Source organism: Peromyscus eremicus, chromosome 15 (assembly GCF_949786415.1).
Source record: "Peromyscus eremicus chromosome 15, PerEre_H2_v1, whole genome shotgun sequence".
NCBI lineage: Eukaryota > Metazoa > Chordata > Mammalia > Rodentia > Cricetidae > Peromyscus > Peromyscus eremicus.
In genome coordinates this window covers 40,898,513-40,925,865 of record NC_081431.1, presented here as the reverse complement: position 1 = coordinate 40,925,865, position 27,353 = coordinate 40,898,513, and the positions used below count along the sequence as shown (strand labels likewise).

Below are 27,353 nucleotides of genomic sequence, written 5' to 3'. Positions count from 1 at the left end.
GCTTTCCTCCTCTGCCCCTCACGTGACACCAACCCACCTCACAGCCAGTCGTAGTCAGGACCGGCTACAGAAACGCTTTGATCAACGACTTCGGTGCTTGGTATTCAGATTATACTGCATCTGCAGATCTCAAAGAGGGAGACTTTGTGCATTTTGTAGCAGACGCAGCTATTTAGATGTGCAGGTTAACAAGGGCTGACCTGGATCGAACCCTAAAACTGAATGAGGCTTAAATGACACTCCCCCTGTCCCACCCACGAAGGACACATGGGCAGGAGAAGAGAATCTGCTACAAAAGAAAAAATTCACCAAGAGGCATCATAAGCTCTGCCTTTCAGCCAATGCCCAGTATTTGCTACACGCCCTAACGCATTCTCCTATGACCCTGTTTATTGTTGAGGAAACAATATTGTAAGTCAGCGGTTTAAGAGTGTGCAACCAGGAAGTGACAGTCAAAAGTTGCACACCCAGAAACTCAAAGCTGAGCTCATAATTCACGTTTTTTCCACGACTGCTTCAATTAACATCGCACAGGAGTGTGAAGAGGCCAGATGCGGAGGACGCAGCATCGAGGTGGGGTGACCAGCCAGCCTCCCAGGGGATAAAGAAACCCAGATGGACAAAGACTAAGAAATACACTTCTCTTCTTAGAGGAGCTTGCTTGTGCTCCCCCCAGCCCAAAAGCCACCAACTGCTAGGTAAGTACGTTTTTATAGACTATTGAAAAAGTAGTTAGTTTTCATGACTAGTTATGAAACGTTAGGATGTCTGTTATAAGAAATTTAAATTAGGAAAACAAGATAAAATGAGCTAAACTTTCCACCACATCTTTCAGAATTGTTTCAATTTGTTTAATTTTTAATTTCTAATATTGAAATAGTCAAGATTAGAAAATTGAAATAAGCATTTAAGTGCAGCCTTACCCCAGCCTGAAAATAATTCTATATGAAAGAAAGAAAGAAAGAAAGAAAGGAAGAAAGAAAGAGGAAAGGACATGACTGATCGAGGTATAGTGGAGGAGAAAGTTTATTGTAGACATGTGGGAGAGCATAGTCAGAGACAGGGATCTCTGAGAGTCCAGAGTGGACATGACCAGACTGAGTGGGCCATGTGTGGAGATGGGGGGGGGAGGGAGAGAGGAGAGAAGGGTCCAGGTACAGCAGCCAGGAGGCCAGAGGTACAAATGGGGTGGATAACCATGATGTCTAGATTATATAGGGAAGAGCCTCTGGGGGAAGGGCAGCCCAGCCCCAGGGCTGCAAAGTTCAGGGTAGAGGGCAGGGTATGCCAGCCAAACCCTGTAACAGGTAGTGACTGAGGGATGCTGGGAGAACCTGGCTGCCAGGTCTACTTTGATTTGTTAAGTAGGCATCTCAATTATTTGTCCTGGGTTTGAAACTTAACACTATACACATATACTAAATATTGGTAGCAGTTGCTTTGGGGGCGTGGAACTATGGAGTAATAATTTTCTCGTTTTAAATTTACATATATTCACAATAGTCTACAATGTAGAAATTCCTAATTAAGCAAGTAAATAAGTTTAAGAAAAGGCTTCCTATATGGGTAAAGCTGAGTTCTGAGTCAGCTGAATTTTCCCTGACTGAAATGACAAAGCCACCTCTTCACTTGTCTATAGAGGAGACATCAGAAGACAGAACACATAAACCCAATTCCTACCCCAAGACTCTCATCGCGTCCCAAAGAAACAAGTGTTCATTTCTCAAGGAAAAAGCGGAAAACGTTCAACATTGGAATCGACTATCATGGAGATCACGGATCATGACACCCCCCAGGATGGATCCACATCCTCAAGTAATCAGAGGACCATTAGTGAAGACAGTCTTTCGTTGATTGAAGCTGTTAAAGAGGGGAATGTTGACAGGATTCAGCAATTGCTGGAAAGAGGGGCTGATGTCAATGTCTGTGAAGACATGGGGGGCTGGACACCTTTGCACAGTGCAGTGCAGTTTGGCAGGGTAGACATTGTCGAGCTCCTGCTTCGTCATGGTGCTGACCCCCGTCGAAGGAAGAAGAATGGGGCCACTCCCTTCATCATCGCTGGGATCCACGGAGACGTGAGACTGCTCGAGATTTTCCTCTCTAAAGGAGCAGATGTCGATGAGCAGGACTTGAACGGCTTCACGGCTTTCATGGAAGCTGCCGAGTATGGTAACGTCAAAGCCTTAAGATTCCTTTTTGGTAAAGGAGCCAATGTGAATTTGAGACGGGAGACCACAGAAGACAGAAGGCGACTGAGGCAAGGAGGGGCCACAGCTCTTATGAGTGCTGCTGAAAACGGCCACACAGAAGTCCTGAGTATTCTCCTCAAGGACATGGGGGCAGAAGTCGATGCCCGGGACAATATGGGCAGAAATGCCTTGATCCGTACTCTGCTGAACTCCGATAGTGAAAATGTGGAGGAGATTACTCGCCTTCTGCTCCACCACGGGGCTGACGCTAACGTGAGAGGAGAGGCGGGGAAGACACCCCTGATCTCTGCAGTGGAAAGGAAACACACAGGTTTGGTGCAGATGATACTGGATCAGGAGGGAATAAACATCGATGACAGAGATAGCCAGGGCAAGACAGCCCTGCTAATCGCTGTTGAACTCAAACTGAAAGAAATCGTCGAGTTGTTATGTGCTAAGGGAGCCAATACCAAGTGTGGGGATCTTGTTGGGATAGCCAGGAGGAATTATGATCCTTCCCTTGTAGACCTTCTTCTCCGTTATGGAGCTAATGATCAAACCGGCCCTTCTGCTGTAGACAGGTTGCCTCATAGTTCACGCTGGGAGGAAGCCTTGAAAAGACTTCACCGTATGTCTCGACCCATGATTGGCAAACTCAAGATCTTTATGGACAACGAATTTAAAATTTCTAGCACTTCTGAAGGGGGCATCTACCTGGGGTTCTATGACAATCGAGAGGCGGCTGTGAAGGTCTTCCGTGAGGACAGCACACGTGCACGTAATGAGGTTTCCTGTCTGCAGGGCTGCCTTGGACACAGTAACTTCGTGACTTTCTATGGGCGTGAGACCAGCAAGGGCTGTTCATATGTGTGTATGTCCCTGTGTGATTGGACACTGGAAGAATTCCTGAAAGGGCACAGAGAGGAACCCGTGGAGAATGGGGAAGATAAGTTTGCCCGCAATGTCCTCTTGTCTATTTTTGAGGCTGTTAAAAAACTACACTTGCATGGATACATCCATCAGGATCTGCAGCCACAAAACATTTTAATAGGTGAGGCCTTTGTGGTAGTCTTTTATGTGTGGCTGTGACTGAATATCACAGACTAAGAGATTTGTAAAGAATGGAGATTTATTTCTGATACTCATGGGGGATAGCAGAGGTCACCTTTTGAGGGCTAAATCTCTGGCTTACCTTTAGCTCTTACTCCCAACTCCTATCATTCTTTCATTCCTCTTTCTGGGGACTCAGTGGCTTCTTCTAGAAGGAAGAAGAGCCTGAGGGGGGCAGGGAACCGTGACTCCGAACCAGCACATTTCTGACCCATGATGGTGGTCTAAAGTACCAGAGGAGCTTGGGGCTGGTGGGGTTAACTGGATGGAAAGTGATGCCAAGACATTCTTAGACTCAGAGCCTTGCTGCTCAGCTGTTAGCCATAGGATGCAGCCTTAACTATGGCCAGCAGCCCCTTTCCTGTGCTGTGCCCCAGGATCTGTGTGAGTGGACAACTGGTCAACTTCACCTTCATCTTCTCCTACTATCTGCCCTGTAAAAAATAAAATGTGTGTCCTGCTCTTGATAGACACCTACTAGATCAAATGAAGCTAGACATGAGTAAATAGTACTGCTGATCTTCAGAGATGATAGATTGTATAATGTGTTACCTAGTTATTTAAATGATTTGACTATCACGCCACGGAGAATATTTTTTCTATGCACCTCTGGAACTGTCCCTTAGACTCCAAGAAAGCTGTTCGCCTGGCAGATTTTGATCAGAGTATCCAGTGGAAGGAAGATCCACAGACGGTCAAGAGAGACTTGGAGGTAATTTCTGTGTCCTAGTTAGCTTTTTAATTTTCTCTGCTTCCTTATTTGTTCATTCTCCCACTTCCTGTGGCCAGGTAGAGAACTTCTTATTTTAACCCGGGAGGAAAGACTTCCCAAGGCTTCCTTTCACCTTGTCCACGGTGGCATTTCCGTGTGTCTCTCACCGGGCAGAGGAGAAGGTGGAATTGCTGAGCTGGTGTGGAGTTGCCTTTGGCTGTGGTCTCTTTCCTTATCTCTAACTCTTTCCTTCTGCCTCCCTTAGCTAAATAAGTAACTAAACGGAGGATGCCGCTTCCTCAAAGACTTCCAGGAGGCATTTCTGAATACCTCAAAGATTCCTTCTGCAAATATTTTTCTGCTTAAGGATAAAGCAAATGAGATTTCCTCCCAACTCTACTCAAACTTACCTGCTGATCACCAAAGAAAGTCAGATACGGAGGCTCTAAGAATTCTTGGGGTGGAAGTGAGGTGGGGTCAGTCTTCAGCTCCAAGGAGACAGAGCTCAGCAGAAGCCTCAAGACTGTAAAACAGCTCCCGAGAGGACACAGAGCGAGGCCCTGTGTACTGAGGGTGCCTGGCTTGTTTAGACACAGCTGAGCAGTTCTCTCCTGGATCGTAGGCAATGGGCAATAGCTTTGGTTCTGAGTTTGATGGCTCCTGACTTCAATTCTCCCCCCCTGGTATCTAGTGTAACTGTCTTTTGTGCTGACCACTTCTCTGCCCTGCCAAAGCCTGGTTCCCCAGGTTAGCACTGTGTCCCACCTGACTGGAAATGACTCTATTATCTGCCTCCTCACATAGTACTGGATCCAGTTCCTAGTTTGTTCTAAGGTGTCCCCTTTGTTCAAAGCATCCTTCCTTTATTTATTTATGTATTTGTTTTTAATTTATTTTACATACCAACTACAGTTTCCCCTCCCTCTTCTCCTCCCATTTCCTCCCTCCACCTCCTTTCTACACCCCCCCCCCCCAACCATCCACTCCTCAGAAAGGGTAAGGCCTCCCATGGGAGTCAACAAAGCATGGTATATCAAGTTGAGGCAGGACCAAGCTCCTCCCCCTGCATCAAGGCTGAGTGAGGCATCCCACCATAGGGAATAGGTTCCAAAAAGCCATCTCATGATTCTGGTCCCACTGCTAGGGGCCCCACAAACAGGTCAAGTTACACAATTGTCACCTACATGCAGAGGGCCTAGGTTGGTCCTGTGCAGGCTCCCTAGCTGTCAGTCTAGAGTCCATGAGCGCCCATGAGCTTGGGTCAGCTGTCTCTATGGGTTTCCCTGTCATGATCTTGACCCCCCCCTTGCTTATATAATCCCTCTTCCTTGTCTTCATTTGGAATCCTGGAGCTTGGCCAAGTCCCTGGCTGTGGACCTCCGAGTCTGCTCCCATCAGTCACTGGACAAAGGTTCTATGATAACAATTAGGGTAGTCACCGATTGGATCACAGGAGAAGGCAAGTTCAAGCATTTTCTCCACCACTGCCAGGAGTCCTAGTTGGGGTCATCCCTGTGGACCCCAGGAGCCTCCCTGGCACCAGGCTTCTCCCCAACTCCATACTGGCCCCTCTATCAAGATATCTCCCTTGTCTCCCTCCCTCTCCATCCCTCTCTCAACTCAACCATCCTGATTCCTCATGTTCCCATTCCCTATACCCTCCCCTATACCCCCTGCCCCCGGTTTACCCAGGAGATATCATCTATTTCCCCTTCCCAGGGCCATCCATGCATCCTTCTTAGGATCCTCCTTGTTACCTAGTTTCTCTAGGGTTGTGGATTGAAGCCTAGTTATCCTTTGCTTTACAGCCAATATCTACTTATAAGTGAGTACATACCATGTTTGTCTTTCTGGGTCTGGGTTACCTCACTCAGGATGATTTTTTCTAGTTCCATCTATTTGCCTGCAAATTTCATAATGTCATTTTTTTAAATTACCACTGAGTAATACTCCACTGTGTATATGTACCACATTTTCTTTATCCATTCTTCGGTTGAGGGACATCTAGGCTGTCTCCAGATTCTGGCTATTATGAATAACTCTGCTATGAACATAGTTGAACAAGTGTCCTTGTGTATCCTCCCTTTCTTGTCTTATCTACATTCTGTCAGAACATTCAAGACCCAGGTGGAATCCTGCTGCCAACAAGTCTATCACATCAACTCTGGACCGGGCTCTTCTGGGAGCCTAAACTGTGTGGGCATATGTGGCCTTGAAGAGCTCTTTGTGTACAGAGCTTTGCTTTTCTCACCTAGAATCCTGAAGATTTGGAGTCCAGAGTGTTAACATGACACCACGGGGCCACAGGAATCTAGCCCCCAGGTCCCTTCAAACCCCTCCCATCTTCCATTTCCACACTGTCTGGACTGACTACTTATGTGTCACTGTGAAAACCTGAAGGAAGAATGTTTTGTTTAGGCTGGAAGTGAGGGTTCATAGAGCAGCTCATCACGGACAGGAAGCAAAGCTGAGCCCCATCTGGAAGGGACCAGGTCAAGGTACAGCCACCAAGACAATCCCCTACTGGAGCACTTCTTCCAAACAGGTCCCATTTTGGAATGTCCCACTACTTCCACATAAGTCTAATGAAAATTTGAATCCATCAGCGGATTAGGCCAGAGCCCTCATGATCATAATCTCCTCTGTAAATACCGTCACAGACACACCCAGAGATGCCCTTTACTAATCTTCGAGGCAGGTATCTGACCAACGAAGTTGACAATAACGATACTAACAATCAAATCTTTCAAGGTTACTCAAATAAAGAGGTAATTTTTATTTTGTAATTTTGGCTTGATTTATGGCTTCTGTGCAGGCCCTTGGACGGCTGGTCCTCTATGTGGTAAAGAAAGGTGAGATCCCTTTTGAGACACTGAAGGCTCAAAATAGTAAAAAGGTGATTAAAAAGTCTTCAGACGCGGTGACTAAGGACCTCATTTATTGCCTGTTTTATCCTGAAAAGAATGTAATGAACTGTCTGGAGGACCTGCTCGGCCATCCTTTCTTTTGGACTTGGGAGAAGTAAGTAGAACTCGGGTATGTGTTACAGCAGTGGTTCTCAACCTTTCTAATGCTGTGAGCCTTTAATACAGTTCTTCATGGTGTGATGATCCCCAACCATGAAATTATTGCATTGCTACTTCATAACTGTAACTTTGCTACTGTTATGAATCATAATGTAAATATTTGCTATGCAGGATGACTGATATGCGGCCCCTGTGAAAGGGTCATTTGACCCCCAAAGGGATTGTGACCCACCGGTTGAGAACCATTGTGTCACAGGCTTTCAGATGGAGAGGGACAAGTGGTATGGGCAGCTGCCAGGGCTGGGGAGCAGCAGGCCCAGGCTTTCCTCTCACATTGGCATGTAGGCAGTGTGTCCTTGGGAGGGGCAACAACCCATTCTGGTTTTAAATACTGAAGAATGGTGGGAAGCAATGGGGGTGGCCTCTCCATTATGCAGAAATTTCATTAAAAATCAAAACATATCAGTCTTCTCTTTTTGGAAAAAATGGAATGACCATGATATTTCTATCATTCTCAGCCGCTACAGAACACTTCGGGATGTGGGGAATGAATCTGACATAAAACAACCAAGATATGAAAGTGAGCTTCTCAAACAACTGCAGTCTCGGACACCTGAACCTTCCAGAAGTTTCTATCAGTGGAAATCTAAGGTATGAACACTTTCTGTGGCCTAGCAAGAAGAGTATGTGTAACAGTTTATGCTGCTTTTTCTAACTTATTTTATACACCAGGCTGTTGCTACCAGGAAGTGAAGGAGATCATTAAGTTCTGCCTTAGGATGGCCTTAACCCAGGCCATTGTCCATCCCCACAAGTCCTGTTATGATAAGAACAACTGAATAAGTAGAGCCTAAGCCAAGGAGGCTCTCTACCCATGAGGGCAGACAGACACCCATAGCCTGGACAGGCTGGACACCCCTCTGCCTGTGTGCAGCATCAGCTCCGAGGACCCACATTGTGTTGAGAAAACACATTATGAAAAAAGATAACCTTTCAAATTCTCTCTCTTCAAAACAAATTCTGCCAAACTTGAACTTAGGGGAACTCTATAAAATTAATCACCATCTCAATCTTGTCTTTAGCACAAAACTTTCATTATTGTGAATTTACAAACATTTCTCAAATCCAATTATGTTTTAAGCCAGCATCAAGGTCTGGGCACCATAAAGCAGAATAAAGCATGTTTCCTGTGAGGCAGAGATGATGCTGTGTGGTGTGGGATATGTACAAAGCACTCTGGGAGAATCCGTGGTCTTCAGGTCTTTGAGACCAGCAGCTTCTCCACTTCAGGCCCCTGTTCCTCTCTCCGTCTTTGTTTCTGCTTTTCAACTTGTTTTTTTTTTTTTCTTTCACACATCTCTGCTTATAATTGCTGGTTTAATATGTGTGTTCATTGCTAGTCTGCAAGTTCCGTGGGGGCAGAGACAGCCGCTGTCCTGCTAGTTCTTAGTATGGAATACGTGTGCCATGACTCTTTGCTGAATGCACATACATGAGACTTTAGCTCAAACTTGGTATTTTTAGACCTGGACAAACTTGAAAGTAGAAACATTTTTATATAAGTATATGATACACCTTGAGCACGTTCCCCCACGCCTTTCTACCCTCCCCTCATAACCCTCCCCTTTTCCTTAGTCCCTATTGCTCTAGACAGTTTGGCTTCTGTTTTCATGTCAGATATACATATAAGAATTTATGTATCTAAGCAAAATCCCATGTTATTTATCTGGGAATGACTTAATTTGCTTACTATGACTATCTCCATTTGTATCAATTTTCATGCAAATGACATAACTTTGTTCTTTCTTTGGCTGAAAAAAAATTCCATTGTGCATACAAACCACATTTTCCTTAACTGTTCTGCTATTGAGGGACGCCTAGGTTGGCTCCACATCTTGGTTACCATGAGCAGTTCTACAATATCTCTGTGATATGCTCACTGAGAGTCCTTTGGCTAAATACCCAGCAGAGTTGTAGCTGTTCTTTTGGTAGACGTAGTTTTAGTTTTTTGAGGAACCTCAATACTGATTTTCATAGTGGCTAGACTAGTTAGCACTCCCACAAAGGGTTTCAATAGGCGTAATTTCTTGGAAACTGGTAAATGCGGACACAAAGGAAATCAGTCACTTATAGTGCCCCATTCAGACACTACACAACTGCCCCGTGTAGGATAGTGTGTGGTGTGTTTCATGCGCTTTCATTTATTTCTGTTTATTTGTTTTGTTCATTGGTAAAGGGCATTTATTCAAATTTGTATTTGGCCTTCCGATATTAATACGGCATAGGGATTTGTTCCATACTGTTATCATATCTTGGGGGTAATGTTTCGTTTTTTAGATCGACGAACATGTTATGGGAAAAATGGATTATTTCTATACAAGAAATGACAGAAAACCTTATCAGGACACTGTGGGTGACTTACTAAAGTTCATTCGGAATATAGGAGAACACATCGATGAGGATAAAAATAAGCAGTAAGTGTAGCTTTCATTCTCGTGAGTCATCCATGGAGTGAGAGCAATTAGAAAGTCCAATTAGAAAACTTACTTTGATAAAGAAAAGCAAGTTGAGGGTGGGGTGGCTCATGTCTTGAATTCCACAACTCAGGAGGCAGAGGTAGATGGATCTCTGCGAGGTCAGTCTGGTCTACACAGCAAGATCCAGGCCAGCCAGAACTGCACAGTGAGACCCTGTCAGGGAAGGAGGAGGAGAAAGAGGAGAGAGGAGGAGGGGGAGGGGGAGGAGGGGGAGGAGGTAGAGAAGAAGGCAGAGGAGGAGAAGGAGGAGAAAAAGCAAAAGCAGTTACTTTCTGTTTAAAAAAGGGATCTCACTGAGTCCGCAGGCCCTCAGCCTCCTTTTCAGCTTTGCTGAGTTCTACTGAACAGAAGTAGTGTTCTATGTGAACAGTATAGAAGATAGGACCACCGTATGAAGCAACGCAGAGTTACAAAAGTTGAGCACATCCCCACATTAGTTAAATCATCCTTTGTTATCAAAAATGTTAGCTGCAAACACACATATAACACACACACACACACACACACACACACACACACACACACACACACGCACACGCGCGCGCACACACACACTACAGTTCAGGATTGTGTATAAGGAGTTGTGGAATTGTATTACCATTTTGCTTAATTACTTTTTGTCTTTAGAATTTCATGCATAAATACTGTATGTACATCACTTCCACCCTTCCCTCTCCCTTCCAACTCTTCCTGTGTTCCCGTCAACTCCCTCTCTAATTCCCAGCCTCTCTTTAATTGCTGCTTCACATATACATATGTATAGACAAATACTGAGTCCACTTAATGTTGCTCCTGTATGGTTTCATTTAGTGCTTCTTTTCTCACTTGGGATTGGAACCTCTCAGAGGAGTCTCCTTCCTGGAAAAGACTGATCTCCCTCTCTCAGCACCCATTAACTGCCTGTAACAGCTATTTTTCTAGGGGCAGGGTCTTGTGAGATTCCCTCACCCCTCTGTGTTACTACCATTTTTATGAATGAACAAACAAGTTCAGAAAGATTAAGTTGCACAGTTATTCAAGAGTCAGGAAGCATCTTATTCATCAGATTCCAAAGTCCTTACTGTTCCCGCTATAAAATCAAGTACAGAGAGCTGCCCGGGCGTATTCTAAGAAGGGGGAAGAGCTTGGGGCTGGTCAGCTAACTGTTTGTCTTTCCTTTCAGAATGAAGGAGAGAATTGGAGAACCTTCTCGTTATTTTCAGGAGACATTTCCAGATCTCGTAATCTATGTCTACAAGAAACTACGGAACACAGAATACAGAAAACATTTTCCTCAGGCTCCATCAAGCCTCAGTGTGCCCGAGACAGCGGGACCAGCGGACCTACAGAGCTGAGGCTTGCAAGCTCAAGGAACCGATTTTTAATCTGTATAGTTCTTGGCAAATTGCATATCTGTGATCTCTTAGGTAATCTGGTTGTTTGTGAGGGCTGAGTTAGCTAGCCAGCATGTCAGTTTCTGATACACTGTTCCACACAATCACAAAAGCGGTGTACTACAAAACTGTACTACTCCATTTTGGTGGGTAGAATAGGGAGAGCCTTCTGTTAAGATTTCACTTTTTTAAAAAATGTGTGTGTGTGTGTGTGTGTGTGTGTGTGTGTGTGTGTGTGTGTGTGTAGGGGGGGCACACATGTCACATGTGGAAGTCTGAGGACAACTTCTTTGTGGAGTTGATTCTCTTCTTCTACCATTATATGGGTTTTGGGGATCAAATTCATGTTGGGAGACTTTCATGGCAAGCACCTCTACCCACCTGAGTCATATCACCAGCGTGATTCCTATTATATTAATTGCACCAAAGGAATGAGTATCAAGACCCTGTGCCTGTGTGTTTTATGTTTATCTCATTTAATTCTTCCAATGATCTTGCAAAACAGAAATTCATTATCTCCATTTAAGAACCAAGGCTTGGAGAGTCTGAATGACTTGCCCAAGATCATACAGCCTGTCAGAGCAGTGTCTAAAAAGATGTAACATTATTGTTGCATCTCACCTGGGGGCTTTAAACACAATCAACATCTCTTCTGGATGAAACTCAGAAGGAATTCGCCAAAGGGCTCCAGGAGGCTTCGTTATCATTCAGTATTTGGTCCCTAGCTAAATGAATCCCATTTTTTCTGTAAGCACTAGTACTGGTTTCTCCTGACCTCAAGGTCATAGTTCTCACTTGGAATCATTTGTTAGTGTCGTAGCTGGGGGGAATGGCACGACTGGCATTGAGTAAGTATGAACCAGGGATGCCATCAAACATTCTGTGATGCATAAAGCAGCCCTCTCACGACACCACACTGTGCAGACTAAATATCAGTGGTGCTGAGGTTGACAAAGACTGTCTGAAGGGATTGGGATACGTTTGAGCTGGCCTTGGGCCTAGGGCTGTGAAGTACATGGAACACCTCCCAGAAGAATGACTTGGGTGTATTTTCTTGATGCTGGATCTGAAATGAAGTGGTTCCTTCTGGCGTCCACACAGGAGTCCTCATCTTCCCTTAATTCCCATGCTCATGGTGCACATGCTCTGTTTGTGGTGCTCTACCATCTCCCTGACACATTGTCACCTCAGTGTGTGCTTCATCCCAATTGTCCTTTTGTCCCCCTGCCCCTGAATCAAAGCTCCCTAAGGCCTTTGTATCTTTACTGCCTAGTAATGCTTGATAAATCTTCACTGAGTAATCAACAGATCACCCTTGTACATGGATGATGATGATGATGATGATGATATGATGATGATGATGACAACAACGATGAATTTATGGATTTTATACATTATACCTACATATTTTAAAATCTAATTTTGTTTTGAAAACAGTACTGTAAGGCAAACACTGTGATCTTTATTTTGATAACGAGGAAACTAAGGCTAGAAATATTTTTATGTACTCTGGGCATATAGCATGAGATTTGGACTGTTTTGGTTTGGACAGATTTTCTGGTGTGACATCTGGGGTTCTTTCTACCTATCATTGTGGTGGCTGAGATGGAGTTTTGGAATGGGAATTAGATAGTATCTTAGATTCTTTCCAAAAAGGAGGTATCTGGAAATGACTAGATGGCTGTCACTGCAAGGAGTTACGGTCCACTGGAAGAGACAAATTCATGGCTTAAAAGAAGGTTTTTAAGCAGAGTTATTGCTTTAGGTTTTAAAATTGAGCTTTGTTATCTGACTTGAATATGTCAATCAAAATGTCCATGTGTGAAGCATACCCAATACAAAATTGAATCATTTCATTAAGTTGGACTTTCTGTGAATGACTTGTGAGGTCTACAATAGAACAGATGAATCAAGCAATTCCTGGGTACTTTATAAAAAACAATATATATATATATATATATATGTGTGTGTGTGTGTGTGTGTGTGTGTGTGTGTGTGTGTCCCTATTATTAATTTTGTTGTGTGAAACCATTTTATGTATGAGTTTTCAGCTTGTAGGCTTTTAATAAATTGAGTGGGTGAAATATCTAAGCCTCACCTCTTGAGTATGTTAGGAAAAAAACTTTCTTTTCTATCTTGTATACTACAAGAGAAGAGGCTAAAAAGATACCGTACATAAGAACTACACATGGAGAGATGAAAAGACACACATGCCCAAAGTCATCCCCTGGCTCTTCTGAAAATGGAGTGGACTTCATTTTCCTAAGAGAAATATTATCCTTTTAGTAATCACCTTTTATGCTTAATATAAAAATACTCTTAGAACAGTAGAATTTTAAATATTCTTTAGATAAAACTGGGATGTTTTGTGTTGGTAAAACATCCTGCTAAGCACGGGCCCCTGTACAGGTAAGAGAGACATCCTGCTAAGAACAGACCCCTGTACAGGTAGGAGAGACATCCTGCTAAGAACAGACCCCTGTACAGGTAAGAGAGACATCCTGCTAAGAACAGACCCCTGTACAGGTAAGAGAGACATCCTGCTATGAACAGAGCCCTGTACAGGTAGGAGACCTCACCTGCAGGGGAAATGACACAGGGCAGAGTTCATACAGCTCTCACAGAAAGCCTCACACTGCCAGCGTCACAGGAAGAAATCTTTCTAAATGGTAATTTTTTTTGAGATTATAGCTACATCATTCCCTCTTCCCTTTCCTCCCTCAAACCCTTCCATATACCCCTCCTTGCTCTCAAATCATGACCTCTTTATTTTCATTAATACATGCATGTATGCACACATACATACATACATTTATAAGTAAATAAACACATCCTGCTCAGTCTGTAGATTGTTACTTTTATGTACGTGTTTTCAGGGCTGACCGTTTGGTGTGGGATGACCAACTGTGTGCTCTTCCCTGGGGAAGACGGTTTCTCCTGCGCTCTGCATTGCCTAGTTGCTTGTAGATCTTTTTATAGGGGTGAGACCTCATGAGTTCTCCCCCTTTTAGTTAGCAGGCCCATTGGTGTCATCCTTGTTCAGCTCACGCTTAGGCAGTCATGTTGGTGACAGAAGGACTACTCTGAAAATCCTTCTAATACCACTCTGATACCAAAGCCAGGTAAAGAAACATCAAAAGGAAATGACACCACTATCCCTGATGAATGTAAACTCAAAAAACGCTCAGTAAAATGTCTGCAAACAGAGTACTGACACATCCAAAAGATCATCCACCATGACCAAGTTGGCTTCATCCCTGAAATGCAGAGATGGTTCAACATATGCAAGTCAATAAATGTAATAAACCACGTAACTGGACTTAAAGACAAAAATCACATGGTTGTCTCAACAGATGCAGAAACAGTCTTTGACAAAATCCAACATGCCTGCATGATGGGACTACAGGGGACACACCTCAACATAATAAAAGCTATATATGAGAAACCCACAGCCAACATCATCCTAAATGGAGAAGAGCTTGAAGTCAGGAATGAGCCCCGGGCTGTTCACTCTCCCCACACCTCCTCCATATTGTGCTCAAAGCATTAGCTGGAGCAGTGAGGCAAGTGAAGGAAATCAAGGGGCTACAGATAGGAAAGAGTTAAACAATCCTTGTTTATATACATGAGGAATGCCAAAGAGTCTACCAGAAATCGTCTAGAAACAACACACAAATCCAGGGTATGTTTTAAGGAAGGGCACCTCATTCTTTAAAAACGTGGAAAGGACAAGCTGGGGAGATGGCCCAGTGGGTCAAAGTGCTTGGTGTACAAGTGTGAGGATTTGGGTTCAATTCCCAGAGTTCACATGTGAGCCAGATATGTAGGGCAAAGGTCTGTAATCCCAACACTGCTACCAGGAGATGGGAGGTGGAGATGGGAATCCCCAGAGGCTTTTGGGACAGCTGATCTTGTATCCAAAGCTAAAATAAAACAAGGCCTTGTCTAAACTGAGGTGGACACACGCACACATACTTCATTCTTTATTTCAATTCTCTGAGATATTTGGACAGACATGGAGAAAAAAATTTCACTGGGTTGTCCCCATCACAGATATTTCATTGGGCATGCAGCTCACATTAGTTACTGTGTTAAGCAAGGTGTGATTGGCCTTGCCATGCAGAGGTACCAGTACATGTTAAGAACATGCTGGATAAACAGCATAGATGGCAGGGCAAAAGTTATAAAGCTACCACTTTCCAATCTCCTGCTTTCTAGTGCCCAGAGCCTTTGTGTGTGATAGCCATAGATGTCCACGACTATGCCGGAAGATGCTGTCATTTCCATCATGTAGAGGAGGCAACTGATACTCAGTTGCTAGGATGCCATCATTTGCTCACAAAGTAAACAGAAATGTCAGGATGGCCATCCAAGTTGGTGAGGTCTTAGAGGGTAGTCTTTCTGGAATGGCCAATGTGTAAATTGAGGTAGGTGGGACTGGTCATGGTCACCGTTCAGATGTGTGAGGATTTCCTCAGTCCCTCTCCTCAGCAGCTGTTGGGTGACTTTTTCTGGGGAGACAGGAACAAATGCCTATCCACCCCAGATAAGGCAAAGACGACAGATCTAAGAAACAATCCCACTCAAGTCTAGCTTGGTGGATTCATGAGGTTATTGGGGTGAGGGGCTGCTTACAGGATTATGGATGTCTCAAAGGTAGCTGTATTAAAAAAAAAAATCCCATCCCAGCATTGGTGACAGCTCACAAAAGCTGGCAGTTCCACAGAAGGGTCTCCCTCTCCCAGAAAATTTTTACTGTTTATATGGCCACAGGAGAAGGCTCCTGAATTTCATAACTTTCTGAATCTTTTAAGTCTCCCTCCTTCTTTCAATTCAGAGGAAATAGCTGGACAATGGCAGCCTGGGGGTCAAGGTCACCACTGCCTTTCTTATGGTGGGTGTGTTATGCACAATCATATGAGTGCAAGCATCTGCGTGTATGGTGTGTGTGTATGGTGTGTATGTGTGTATGTGTGTATGGTGTGTATGTGTGTGTATGTGTGTATGTGTGTGTATGTGTGTATGGTGTGTATGTGTGTATGTGTGTATGGTGTGTATGTGTGTATGGTGTGTATGGTGTGTATGTGTGTATGTGTGTATGTGTAGGTCAGAGGACAGGCCAGGGTGTTGGTCTTTACCATCCACGTTCTTTGACAGGGTTTGTTATTGTTGTTGTTCACGTTGGTGTACCCCAGGCTAGCTGGCCTCCATGTTTGTAGAAATTCTCCTGTCTCTGCTGCCATCCTAACATAGACGTGCTGGGTGTACAGACACATGCTACTACATTTGGCTTCACTTGGGAATTCAAACTCTAGGAATTTGAACTCACATCCTCACACTTAGGTAAAGCACCAAGGGCTCTCCATACCGAGGCATCTCTCCAGCCCAGTTACTGCTGTTCCAAATCACTGTTATGGGCTGAAGGTATGAAGTAAAAAGTACGAAGCTCCCAAACCTCTAGACGGTGTTTGGAGATGAGGCATTTGGGAAGCAGTTAGGGTTAGAAGAAGTCTCGGGGTGGGATCCTCCTCATGAGCTCTGTGGCTCCTCTAATTCATACAGATGAAGAGAGAATGGTCTTTTCCCTCTCCTTGCTGGAAGGGCACAGAGAATGAAGACAACTACCTGTACGGCACAAGGAGAATGAAATGGCCGACAAGTTCTTCTTGGACTTTCAGCCTCTAAAACTGAAAGGAACGTAGCCTGTTTCTGTTGGACCCCAAAGGTTAGGGTCTCAAGTGGGCGCCCCAAGAACCCAGACTCCAGTCCAGTTGATGCAACAGCAAGAGGTGTTTATTGAAGAAGCAATTGTACAGACGGGCAAACTCTGTTCCTAAGAGCAAGAGTTGCATCTTACTGCAGCCCCATGGGGGCTTTTAAAAGAAAAACCCACAAAAGCCATAAGATTACAAGTCCCATACAGTTTCGTTCCACAAGATCATGGTCTGATCACAGAGTAGGTACAGTCACGTCCGCATGTACATTCTTCCTGAAAACTCAAGGGGGGTATCAGGGCGGGAGTGGAGTTTACACAAAGGTCACGGTGGTCCTTCCTGGAACACTTGCAACTATCCCAGTCACAGTTGAGCACATCTCTTAACAAAAATCTTTTTACATTGTTACATTGTTGCAGGGGTGATTGAATGATGGCTGAGTCAGGTTGCTCTTGGAACTAATTTTCTTTTTAGTTCCTTATTTCCTGGGGCTTGGGGGTATAAGTCTGAAGGGTTAGGGTCTTTCAGTTTCAGCCACCCAGTCTAAGATGTTTTTATGACAGCCACCTAAACTGATATATACTCTGGTTTCTCTTCAGGTTGTATGAATATATATATATATATATTTTACCAAAGTGACAAAGTCAACCACTCAGCACACAACAGACCAGCCCCACATGTTTATAAACTTCCTCTTTTTGGTCACAGGAAACAAATGTTACAGGGAAGAAAAAAAAATGATGCAACCTCTCACCTTGTTTGTAGTTTCAGGTTACCTTACGGTCTGTGTGCTCAGGCTACGAACATGAGATGCTCTGACAAGGGGACAGAGCTGCGTGGGAAGAAACAACGTGGCTGGGTTGTTAGAGACTCTAGAAAACCATGAGCAGATCGGACGTAGACAATGTTTATTTTTATTCTTAAGGCAGCAAAGAAACAACACCATCACTATGCTAGTCATCATATTGCCTTTCCACACCGAGCCCCTGAGTCCCGAGGGAATTTACAATCTACAGTAGTGTGAGCACCAACCTACAAGAAAGAGAGTTTCCCTTTCCGTTTCCTCAAAAGGCTCTCTTGTCTGAGTATCAAGAATGCACCCTCTTCTCCCCAGTGCATGTTTTATAACATTGAGGTCATCAGTGTTTTGTTTACCTCTTTAAACAGAGACCCAGTGATAATGGCTCTCACAGGCGGAAGGTTTGATTCTGGTGTGTGCGGGCCTCGGTGGCTGGGCAGGCCAGGAAGTAGAGAATTATGTCGTGAATCATCTACAGAACAGGGCTATCCTGCCCTCGGTATTCAAGTACTAGATACATCACAGGGGGAAAATCAGGTCCTGACCCCTGACCTCACAAAACCTGGCTGGGTGTGGGGCTGGGATGGAGATGCTTAGTAAAGGTACAGTATAGAGATGTGCCTGTAAAGACATGGCTTGCTAGATGGGAACAATGTGCAGGAAGAAACTCTAACCAGGCTAGAGAGGGGTTGGGTAGTCAGGGCAGGTGGAAGTTAATATGGCAGTCAGCTGGGCTGCAGCAGAGGGAGATGGTTAAGTGAAAACCTGAAGGATGCATGAGAACAAGATGCAGAGGTGTTGGAGGGATCAAGGAGCGGGAACAGCGAGTTCAAAGGTCCTGGGCCACGCTCACACCTCACCTGCTCATGGAATACAAAAGTGTGGTTATTGCATACAGAGGGAGTCTAAGAGAGGCCCACAGCAGCGAGGAAAGAAAACCAATGAGCTTGGGCTTCTGAGATGTGAGATAAGAGCCCTCGGTGGACTGTGGGCAAGCGTGCATCTGTTGAAAAGCAGGATACATTTAAATCCCAAGAGAATCACAATCTTCACTGTGAACAGGCTGCAGCAGGCAGTTGTGAAAACAGAAAGGTCAGTTAGGGACGGTAGATGGTTCATGAGGAGGGGTTTGTTTGCTTACGCTGGATGAGAGGCCGGGCATTCAGTTCTAGCAGTTAAACTATGGATGTGTTTGGAAGAAGGACGTGTCAGTAGGATTTGCTAATGGAGGGACGGCTGCAGGAGGGATGAGGAGTGTGGGTCAGTTGTGGGCATCCTGGCCTGAGGGATGGGGGCAAGTGGACTGAGGCTAAACTGCATGGAAACGGTTTTGGAAGAGTATGTTTAGAGGAAAGACCAGGGCATCCATTTGGGATATGCTCAATGTGATTTTCCTACTAGATGATTAAGGGCAAAGTCCACTTTGGACATATCAAGAGCTCAGAGACAGGCTGGCTGGGGACGCATGAGTCAGCTAATGATGCATTAAAAGCCTGTGTCAAGAAACGGTTGTTGAGAGAGTGAGTGCAGATAGATAGCTCCCAAAAGAAGTGGAAGGCAAGTAATGTTGTTCCTTCTGCTGGCACCCCTGTGTCCTCTCTATCTGGCTGCACAGAAGGTTGAGATAACTTTCTAGTGACTGACTGACCAGGGACCTGGTTCAAACACGCAGTTCTACTACTTAAAGTAAGTAGAGAGGAGAGAATGAGGGACCAATGGCTTCCAGCCCAGAGGTTTATGGTGCATCTAAATGAAAAGGAGCCGGAGGCCAGGAGGGAAGTGGCCAGAACCAGAAGAACAGGAGAAAGATGCCGGTGGCTGAGCTCTGGGACCAGAGATGGAGGGTCCGAAGGCACCAGGGAAATAAACAAGATATGATGAGCTGCAGGCAGGTGTGATATATTTTATTCTCTCTAGACAAAGGCACATGCCCTCGGTCCTAAGGACATTTCTACAGAGTCACACAAAAGTGGCATCTTGCCAGAACTGGTTACATAACGAGTTATTTAACAGTCACATTTTTTGACTCGTGGTTCCCCAGATATCATTAGCTGCCGCCTTAACTAAGTCGTTCTGAATATCCATACCAGATGTCATCTAAACCCTTATGTGGCTCTTATGGCCATTATTCATTTTTGGTGCCTTGTGGATGCATGGAAACTGCCCTTAGAAGGTTCACCATCTAATCAGGGAGGTGGTCTATGAATCATAGTAGCCATTTGGTGCGGTGGGTGATATCCTAGGGGATGGAAACAAGCTAGAGGCTCCATCTTCTGGTGTGGAACACCAGGAAGGCTCTGAAAAGAAAGCAAATCCTTAGGAGGAGTAAAGGCAGAAGATTCACAGTGCAAAACACAGTTTGGACTGACTGGAGACTCGTACAGTGGGTGCAGGAGTAGGGACCAGGTCCTTTGGGGCCTTAGATACTGTGCAAAAAGACTTTGGGTTTCATCTGAGAGCAACAGGGAAAGTTCTGGGTCTTTAGTATGGAAGTGAAACACTCACATTCGCCTTTAGGAAGATCACAGGGAGGAGGAGAGGGGAGGAGGTGGGGAACGACATCTCAGGCTACTTTCCTTGAGTGCACAGAGTAGGAAATATCCACTTCTACTAAACCCAACGTGCCCTATGAAACGGGCACCCTGGTGACTCTTGGCTCTTTGTCTAGAAGCTTGAATGAGGCCAGTAGCTGTGTCTGCATAAGTTAAAGCATATTTATAGCCATTGTTGTCCAGAAAAGGGTCAATATAGTAGACTTCCAGTCCTGTGTGATCGGACAGCTCAGTGTATCTATCTCTGTGTGGGTCAAACAATGCACCCAGAAGCATGAGTGCACTTCATATTGGGATACAACCACTGAGTCACTATATTTTAGGGACAATCCATTCTCCATGTCCCATCCTACTCTATCATCTTTATGTCCATCTGACTCTTCTGGACCCTCCGGGCCAGGTCCACTGCTTAGGCTGGGAACAGCACCTTAGTGAAGCCATCTCTCATGTTTTTAGGCGCAGAGATCTTAACACAGGTGAGTCCATGTATACACTCAGTCATGGCTATGGGTCATGTAGCTCTTCCCACACTCCTTGCCATGTAGAGACCCCCGAGAGAGGCTTTCCCAATGTAGATAACTGTTCTGCCTCCCTCAAGCCATCCTCAGGGCAAGCTACTGCAAACAGCCAGTGACCATGGCTCCCGAGCGACTACTATCCACGCCACCTGGAGCTCTGCTCACTGGTTGCTCTGGTTTTCTCCTGTGTCAAACCAGAATGAGAAGAAAGTTATACTGCAACCTCATTCCAGGTTCTCTTATTGGAGCTCAAGACGTGGCATTTTTTTAGGCATGGGAATGGTACTTCTGGATGCTGGCTGGAGAAGGTATTTCCAGGTTCTTGACATCTTGTCCAAAGAAGGAAGAAACATACACAAATAACAAAGTAGCAAGATTTTTTTTTTCAGAAGCAGTGTGAAAGTACAGAGTAGTAAGTTTCAAGGGATCAGCCAGTTCTGAGCAAGATTTACTCAGGAGCCCCTGGTCACTGCCCAGGGCTTCCTTTTGTGGGCTCAGGAGAAAGAATGGTTGCTAGGGGCGGGGTGTAGGTGACTTTGTGTTTGGATGAATAGGCTTGGGTTGTGCACATCTTTGGTCACTGTGCATGATGCAAGTGGTTTTCTTTCCCATGATGCAAGTGGTTTTCATCATATGCATTCCCAATCATGCACAGGCATAAGACAGTAAATACAGAGTTTCCATAAAAATACACTAAGAGGGAGGGCATGGTGACTTTACTCCAGCACTTGGGGAGCTGAGGCAGGTGAATCTCTGTGATTTTTGAGGCCGGCCTGATCTACATAGTGGGTTCTAGATACACAGTGAGGTCCTATCTAAAAAACAAAAACAAAACACCAAATTTCCTCACAACACACCAAACTAGTCCAGGCTGGATCAGCCCATTGCCTCTAGCTCTGGGATGTGTTCCAGGATGTATTTGACCACAAAAGGGTGCTTACTAAGGAACTGTTGGGGTGAAGGAGCCATTGCTTTGTTGGGAGAAGGGTGAGCATGTAACTTGATCCAGGTAGAGGGGTCTTGGGTTGTCAAGTGAATCCCTTTGCCTGACTCAGGGATGGACTGACCACCAACTCTTGCTGTTAATACACGTGCTGCTATTCAGAGTGGGAGTCTGTAGTCCAGCAGGCTGAGGCTTATGAAATAGGCTCCTAAGTGCCCTCTTATAGAAAGGCCAGTTCACACTGTGATGGGTAAAGTCATGGTCAGTGGTTTAGCGTATTGCTAAAAAACGTTGTTCTGGAGAATATGCCTGTTCTCAGTTCCTTTTCAGAGCTGTGACCAAGAACTTTGAAGCACTTTTTGTCCTTATTTTTGCCAGAGAACCCACTTCATACTATCACTGTTGTTGACAAGTCACTACACTGGCAGAGGAATGCCAAGAGCCTGTCCCTTTGTATTTTCAGATGCTTCTTGCTGGGATATATACCTGTTCCATGTAGCTCCATTCTTAGTACACAGACTAGGGACAGTCTTAATGAATAATGAGAGCCTACTAATAACCCAGGAGCCCCCCCCCCCCCAGACCCTTAACCATCCTTTTACCTCAGGGTAGATGGGGAAGGGCTGTATTTTAACCTGTCCCATGCCTTGAGTCAAGTGGTCCTTATCCAACCAGACCAGGCTTAGGAATTTCAGGTGGGTCTGAGTTCTGAATTCCAGAGCTTTATTGGAGTTGACAGCTCACCCTGTCATATAGAGGTGAGTGCTTTCTCCCATGAGTCTCCTCATCAGCTAGCATGACATCCTTAATATGATGGAAGCAGATAATGTTGGGAGGGAAGGAGAGAAGGGTGAGGTCTGCTCCCAGACATCAGGGTGTAACAGTGACAGGTCTGTGTAGGCATACCAAGGCGTGCCTGGACCGCTCACTGCCTCCCCTCCCAGGTAAACACAAGCTAGTTTTGCAGGTCTGTAGTTATTCTCCAAGTTCTAGCTGGATTTTAAAAATTTTATAACAGCCACCCAGAACTCTTGAGGGTACTGAACATGCCATAAAATCTCAGGCTCCTTTAGTTCTTTTATGGCCTCTCCAGTCTCTCCATGCCTACCTGACAGCTTGCAGTGCCTGCTATTCACCGCCTCCCTGGAAGCCGTAAAGCTCACAGCTATAAAGCTAACATTTCACCATCAATATTGCCTTTCCTACCTGAACGTTGAGTCCAACTCCAGCCCTCCCAACTTCCCAATCCCAGAGTTCCTCACTGTCTTTCTCAAGAGAAAAGCCATCCCTGGAGAGTTTTCCAGGACAGGGACATTGGTATCAAATACGGAGTGGGGGTCCTCTTAAGAGCAACAATGCCTGTTTTATTCTGATGACCTTCCCTTGTTTTGGGGAACCAGTAAACAGAGAGATACTGGTCTCTAGACATCCCTACAGCCCTTAGTTTAGGGTGACTTCTGTCCCATCTCCGGTCACAGAGGACGAAGGGATTTATCCTCATAGCCAGCAGTGAGTGCCAGAGGGAAGAGAGGGGGAAGAGAAGTTGTTCGGATTTTTTTCCATGAAGCCACCAAGATGTTAGCAGCTTTCCCTGTCTTTTCTTGGGTGGTGCTGGCATGAACCAAATAATAGACTGTCTGCTTTCTTGAGATCCTAACTGGCTCATTTCTTTCTTTCTTATTTTTATTTGCTCATTTTTTTTTTCTTACCAGATCTTGTGACAATATGCCCTCTGTCCTGAGCACATTTCTCTTCTCCCAGGCCAGCAAATAGCCTTGCCTACATCTTAAATATCTTACTCAACAACTGGGCTATGAAGCAGAGAAAAGGAACATACTGTTCTTTTCAAATATAATTTCTAATTTATTCTTTGGCAATTTCGTGCGTGTATATAACATATTTTGATCATATTCATCTCCCATTCTCCCCTCTTATTTCCCTCTTACTCCTTTCTGGGATCTTTCTTCTTCCCAATATACATCTCTCCTACTATTACATATTTTTAATAACCCAGTGAGTTTAGATAGGGTTGCTTGCATTGTATGGGCGTGGGGTTATTTACTAGATCATGGGCAACTTAACAGTGGTTACGCCTCTAGAGAGGACATACCGTTCATGAGGGAGTGCCATTTTTATTTTTTTTTTATAATTCTAGTGTAAAAATGAACTATATTGGGTCCTTGAAACTCTTGAACACGAGTGATTCACTGTATGTCTAATTTCCAAGGAATGCTCTGGGATTCTGTAGTGCTGTTCTATGGACTACATTTTCCTGACAGTTCTCTTGATTTGACCGTGCCTTTCTGATGGGTGATGTTATTCTGTATTCTGTGAAAACGTGTTGCTCTGACTGGTTGATAAATGGAGCTGTTTGGCCAATGGTGAGGCAGAATAAGGTTAGGTGGGACATTCTAAAGAGAGAGAGAGAGGAAGGAAGAGGACAGAGCAGAGGAGATGCTGCTAGCTGCCGCCAGGTAAGCCACAAGCCGTGTGACAAAGTATAGATTTATAGAAATGGGTTAATTTAAGATATAAGAACTAGATAACAAGAAGTCTGCCATGCCCATAGTTTGAAAATAATATTAGCCTGTGTGTGTTTATTTGGGTCTGAGCAGCTGTGGGACCTGCAGGTGAGAGAGATTTGTCCTGACCGCGGGCCAGGCAGGACACAGGAAAACTTTCAGCTACACCTTCCTCATGCTTAAGCTAATTCAGTCTGTAAGGGGGTATTTCCTTGGATCTGGTAGGGATGTGTAGGTTTTTTCTAAGGCCCTAGTACAGTGGTTCTCAACCTTCTTAATGCTGGGACCCTATAATATAGTTCCTCATGTGGTGGTGACCCCCCCCCACCCATAAAATTATTTCATTGATACTTCATAACTGTAATTTTGCTGCTGTTATGAGTTGTAACGTAAATATCTGCTATGCAGGATATCTGATATGTGACCCCTGCAAAAGGGTCTTTCGACCCTCAAAAGGGGTCACGACCCACAGGTTGAGAACCACTGCCCTAATAGCTGTACTATTACTAATTCTCTCATTTTCATTTCTGATGAGAGAAATCCTACCCCCTATCATGCCACAGACTCTCTCTCTCCATGCAGGCAGACAGACTCTCACAGGGGGGTTTGGAAGTTTTCAAAATATCTAACAGTTCTGCAGTGGCAGGGTCCCAGTCTCAATCCTAGTTTCTTGAGAGGGACGGCTTCTGCATATGAATATCATGGCCCTTTGCTCGGGCTCCCAGGCAGGAGAGTCTCTAACCCCAGCCACTTCAACGGCAGGTTGTTCCTCACTCTTCCAGGGATTCAAAGTCTTTGTGCGCCACTGATTGTGAAACGGTTGGTTTTGTCTGTTCTCCCTTCCAGTCCTTTCCTGCAGTCACGGGAAATGATAGGCTAAGCTTCCCTAGGCAGGCTAGAAGGTGTGAGAGAGGGAGACAGATGCACGTCCTTTGCAGATTGTAGTGCTCGAATTTCTTTGCTCTCTCTCTTCAGGAGGCCACTGGGCATTGATGTGCACCTGACCAGCCCACAGTCATGGCCACCCTGTGCAGTCCTGCCAGGATGCTACCCTTACTTTCCATGTTAGCTGAACAGTACTCAGCAAGATGGCTGCTTCTAACCCTATGGCAATGATAGGGCATCCCATAGCCACGAGGCAGGCAGAAGACACTTAGCATACAGCACGCTCCTCCAAACACAGCTAAGTTGGCAACCCTGAAATTTCCCAGGATGTTTTTTTTCCCTGCACTTATTTGCTTGGTCTCCTGGATGGCTTCCCACATGTTCTGTAACAACCTGGTTGCAGTATGTAAAAACCAGCCCCCAAACGAGGCTGAAGAAAAGAGGCAGACAGATATATAATTTATAGGCATCTTACTGATAAAAGACTGGTCCTAGGCAGCAGCAAGACCAAGTAGATCTGTGTGATTTGAACAGAAAAATAAGAGCTTAAAAGTGGTCAGGGCAAGAGTGACTTCATCCCATCCTGAATGTGCCTGGTTTATCTCAAGAAAGAGTCAGGCAATTGGTTGGCACCAAGGGCTGGTTGTAAAGCGCCGTATACCGATCTAATGGTTCTGTGTATTTGTAATACGTTGAGAAACTGTTCAGGGGAACTGACCAGAGTTACTGAGGAGCAATCCTGATGACTATGCTCCAGAATAGATGCAGTCATATACCCAAAGTCCATTTCTTTTTTTTTTTTAAGGTTTTTCGAGACAGGGTTTCTCTGTGTAGCTTTGCACCTTTCCTGGAACTCACTTGGTAGCCCAGGCTGGCCTCGAACTCACAGAGATCCGCCTGGCTCTGCCTCCCGAGTGCTGGGATTAAAGGCGTGCACCACCACCACCCGGCTCCAAAGTCCATTTCTTATACGCCAGCAATGAGCAAGCAGAGTTGCAAATGAAAAACCCGGCACCATTAATGTTAACATCTTCCAGTGTTAACATCTTAGTTACAAATACTGAAGTACATGAATGAGAAGCATATGGGGACAATTCTGAAGTCAAAAAAGCAAATTATCCCTTGTTTATGAATTCAACATTGTAAAATGTTGAAATTTTGACACAGTACAAATATTTTTAAGACAACAGTTCTTTCTTTGGCCTTTGTAAATAGTCCTTTCACTCACTAGCAAGGGGTCATCCTAAACTGAGAACATCACCTCTCTCCTTCCTACATTTCCTTGTGGTCTCTGTCCTTCCCCACATCCACTGACCCCATGTAGGGTTCTACTTCTCAGTATATGAGTGAATTTCTCAGTTTTTGGACAGATCACAGTTATAAGCAAAACCACAATGGATTTGGAATCGTCAAACGAGGTCATCACAAGGGGTGGGACCCATTCTCCTGCTTTCATGCCCTCAGGGTCGGCTTGCCCACACCTACACTACACCATCAGGGCCAGCTCTAATGTATTGCCCAAGTGAGGTGCAGGGGCCACTCTCCGGAGTCCTGTGGCTGGTGAGGACAAGGACAGCTCTCTTGCTCTTATGGCCTCAGGGCCAACTCTCCCATCTGCCACAGGTGTCAGGGGGGCATCTCTGCCCACCCATGCCACCATATGGCAGATGAGGGGCAGGGCCAGATCTCCCACATTCTTGGCTCGCTCAAGCCCAGTCAACAGAGTCAGCTCTACTGTGCTGCCCAGACGAGGTGCAGAGCCTGCTTCCCCAAGGGCTACTATATCTGGTAAAGGGGAGGGTCAACTTCCTAGCCAGCTGCAGGTGCTAGGGGAGACGGGGAGGGCATCTTTCCCTCACCCTCATCATCCCACTGCAAGTGGGGTGCAATATCAACTATCCCACTCTCATGCTCTCAGGGCTGGCTCACCCATGCCCCTGTCTACAGGGTCAGCTCTGCTGTGCTGCCCAGGCAAAGTATAGGACCTATTCTCCTAGGTGCTTCAGCCTGTGAGGACAAGTTCTCCACAGTGTTGCAGCCAGTGAGGGGTGGGATCAACTCTGTAGTTTTCCCCTCAGTTTTTGGTGACATCAGGAGCTAAGGACATTAACACAGACCATAGCTGCAACAGGGCCATGAACCCAGACATGGCCCTGGATGGCAATCGAGCTGCCCACTTCAGCCTGCTCCTCACTGTTTTCACCTCTTCAGATATGCCTCTGTCCATAGGACATGAACCATTGTGTCTCTCTCTCCCATACCAGACCACACATTTGCTCACCATAATAGTGCCGACTGCCTGGTGCCTTGTGGTGTGTTTTTCTCTTCAGAGCCCAGGGTGGACCATCCCAGGCATGTGGGTCTCCTCATCCTGTTCCCTGGCCCATAGTTTTAATGAGTTCAGTTCACAGTTGCTTGGCCCAGCTTGGGCAGGACTTCATGGTGGTGGGAGTGTGTGGTGGGGAAGCAT

General features: G+C 45.2%; 1 protein-coding gene across 1 annotated transcript; it reads left to right on the top strand.

Annotated features, from left to right (window-relative positions):
- The first annotated feature begins 501 nt into the window (after positions 1–501).
- Rnasel (ribonuclease L) lies at positions 502–12,869 on the top strand. Its single transcript, XM_059280514.1, has 7 exons — positions 502–698; positions 1,640–3,243; positions 3,929–4,014; positions 6,830–7,035; positions 7,559–7,691; positions 9,378–9,514; positions 10,740–12,869. Exons 2-7 carry the CDS (start codon positions 1,767–1,769, stop codon positions 10,909–10,911), a joined length of 2,211 nt encoding a protein of 736 aa, XP_059136497.1. The 5' UTR covers positions 502–698; positions 1,640–1,766; the 3' UTR covers positions 10,912–12,869.
- Positions 12,870–27,353: the final 14,484 nt, after the last annotated feature.

Excerpts from the sequence above, each read along its gene's own strand:
- Rnasel (XM_059280514.1), top strand. The coding sequence starts at position 1,767 with ATGGAGATCACGGATCATGACACCCCCCAGGATGGATCCACATCCTCA. Across the intron at positions 3,244-3,928 it reads GCCACAAAACATTTTAATAG|ACTCCAAGAAAGCTGTTCGC; the intron begins GTGAGGCCTTTG and ends ACTGTCCCTTAG. Across the intron at positions 9,515-10,739 it reads GATGAGGATAAAAATAAGCA|AATGAAGGAGAGAATTGGAG; the intron begins GTAAGTGTAGCT and ends CTTTCCTTTCAG.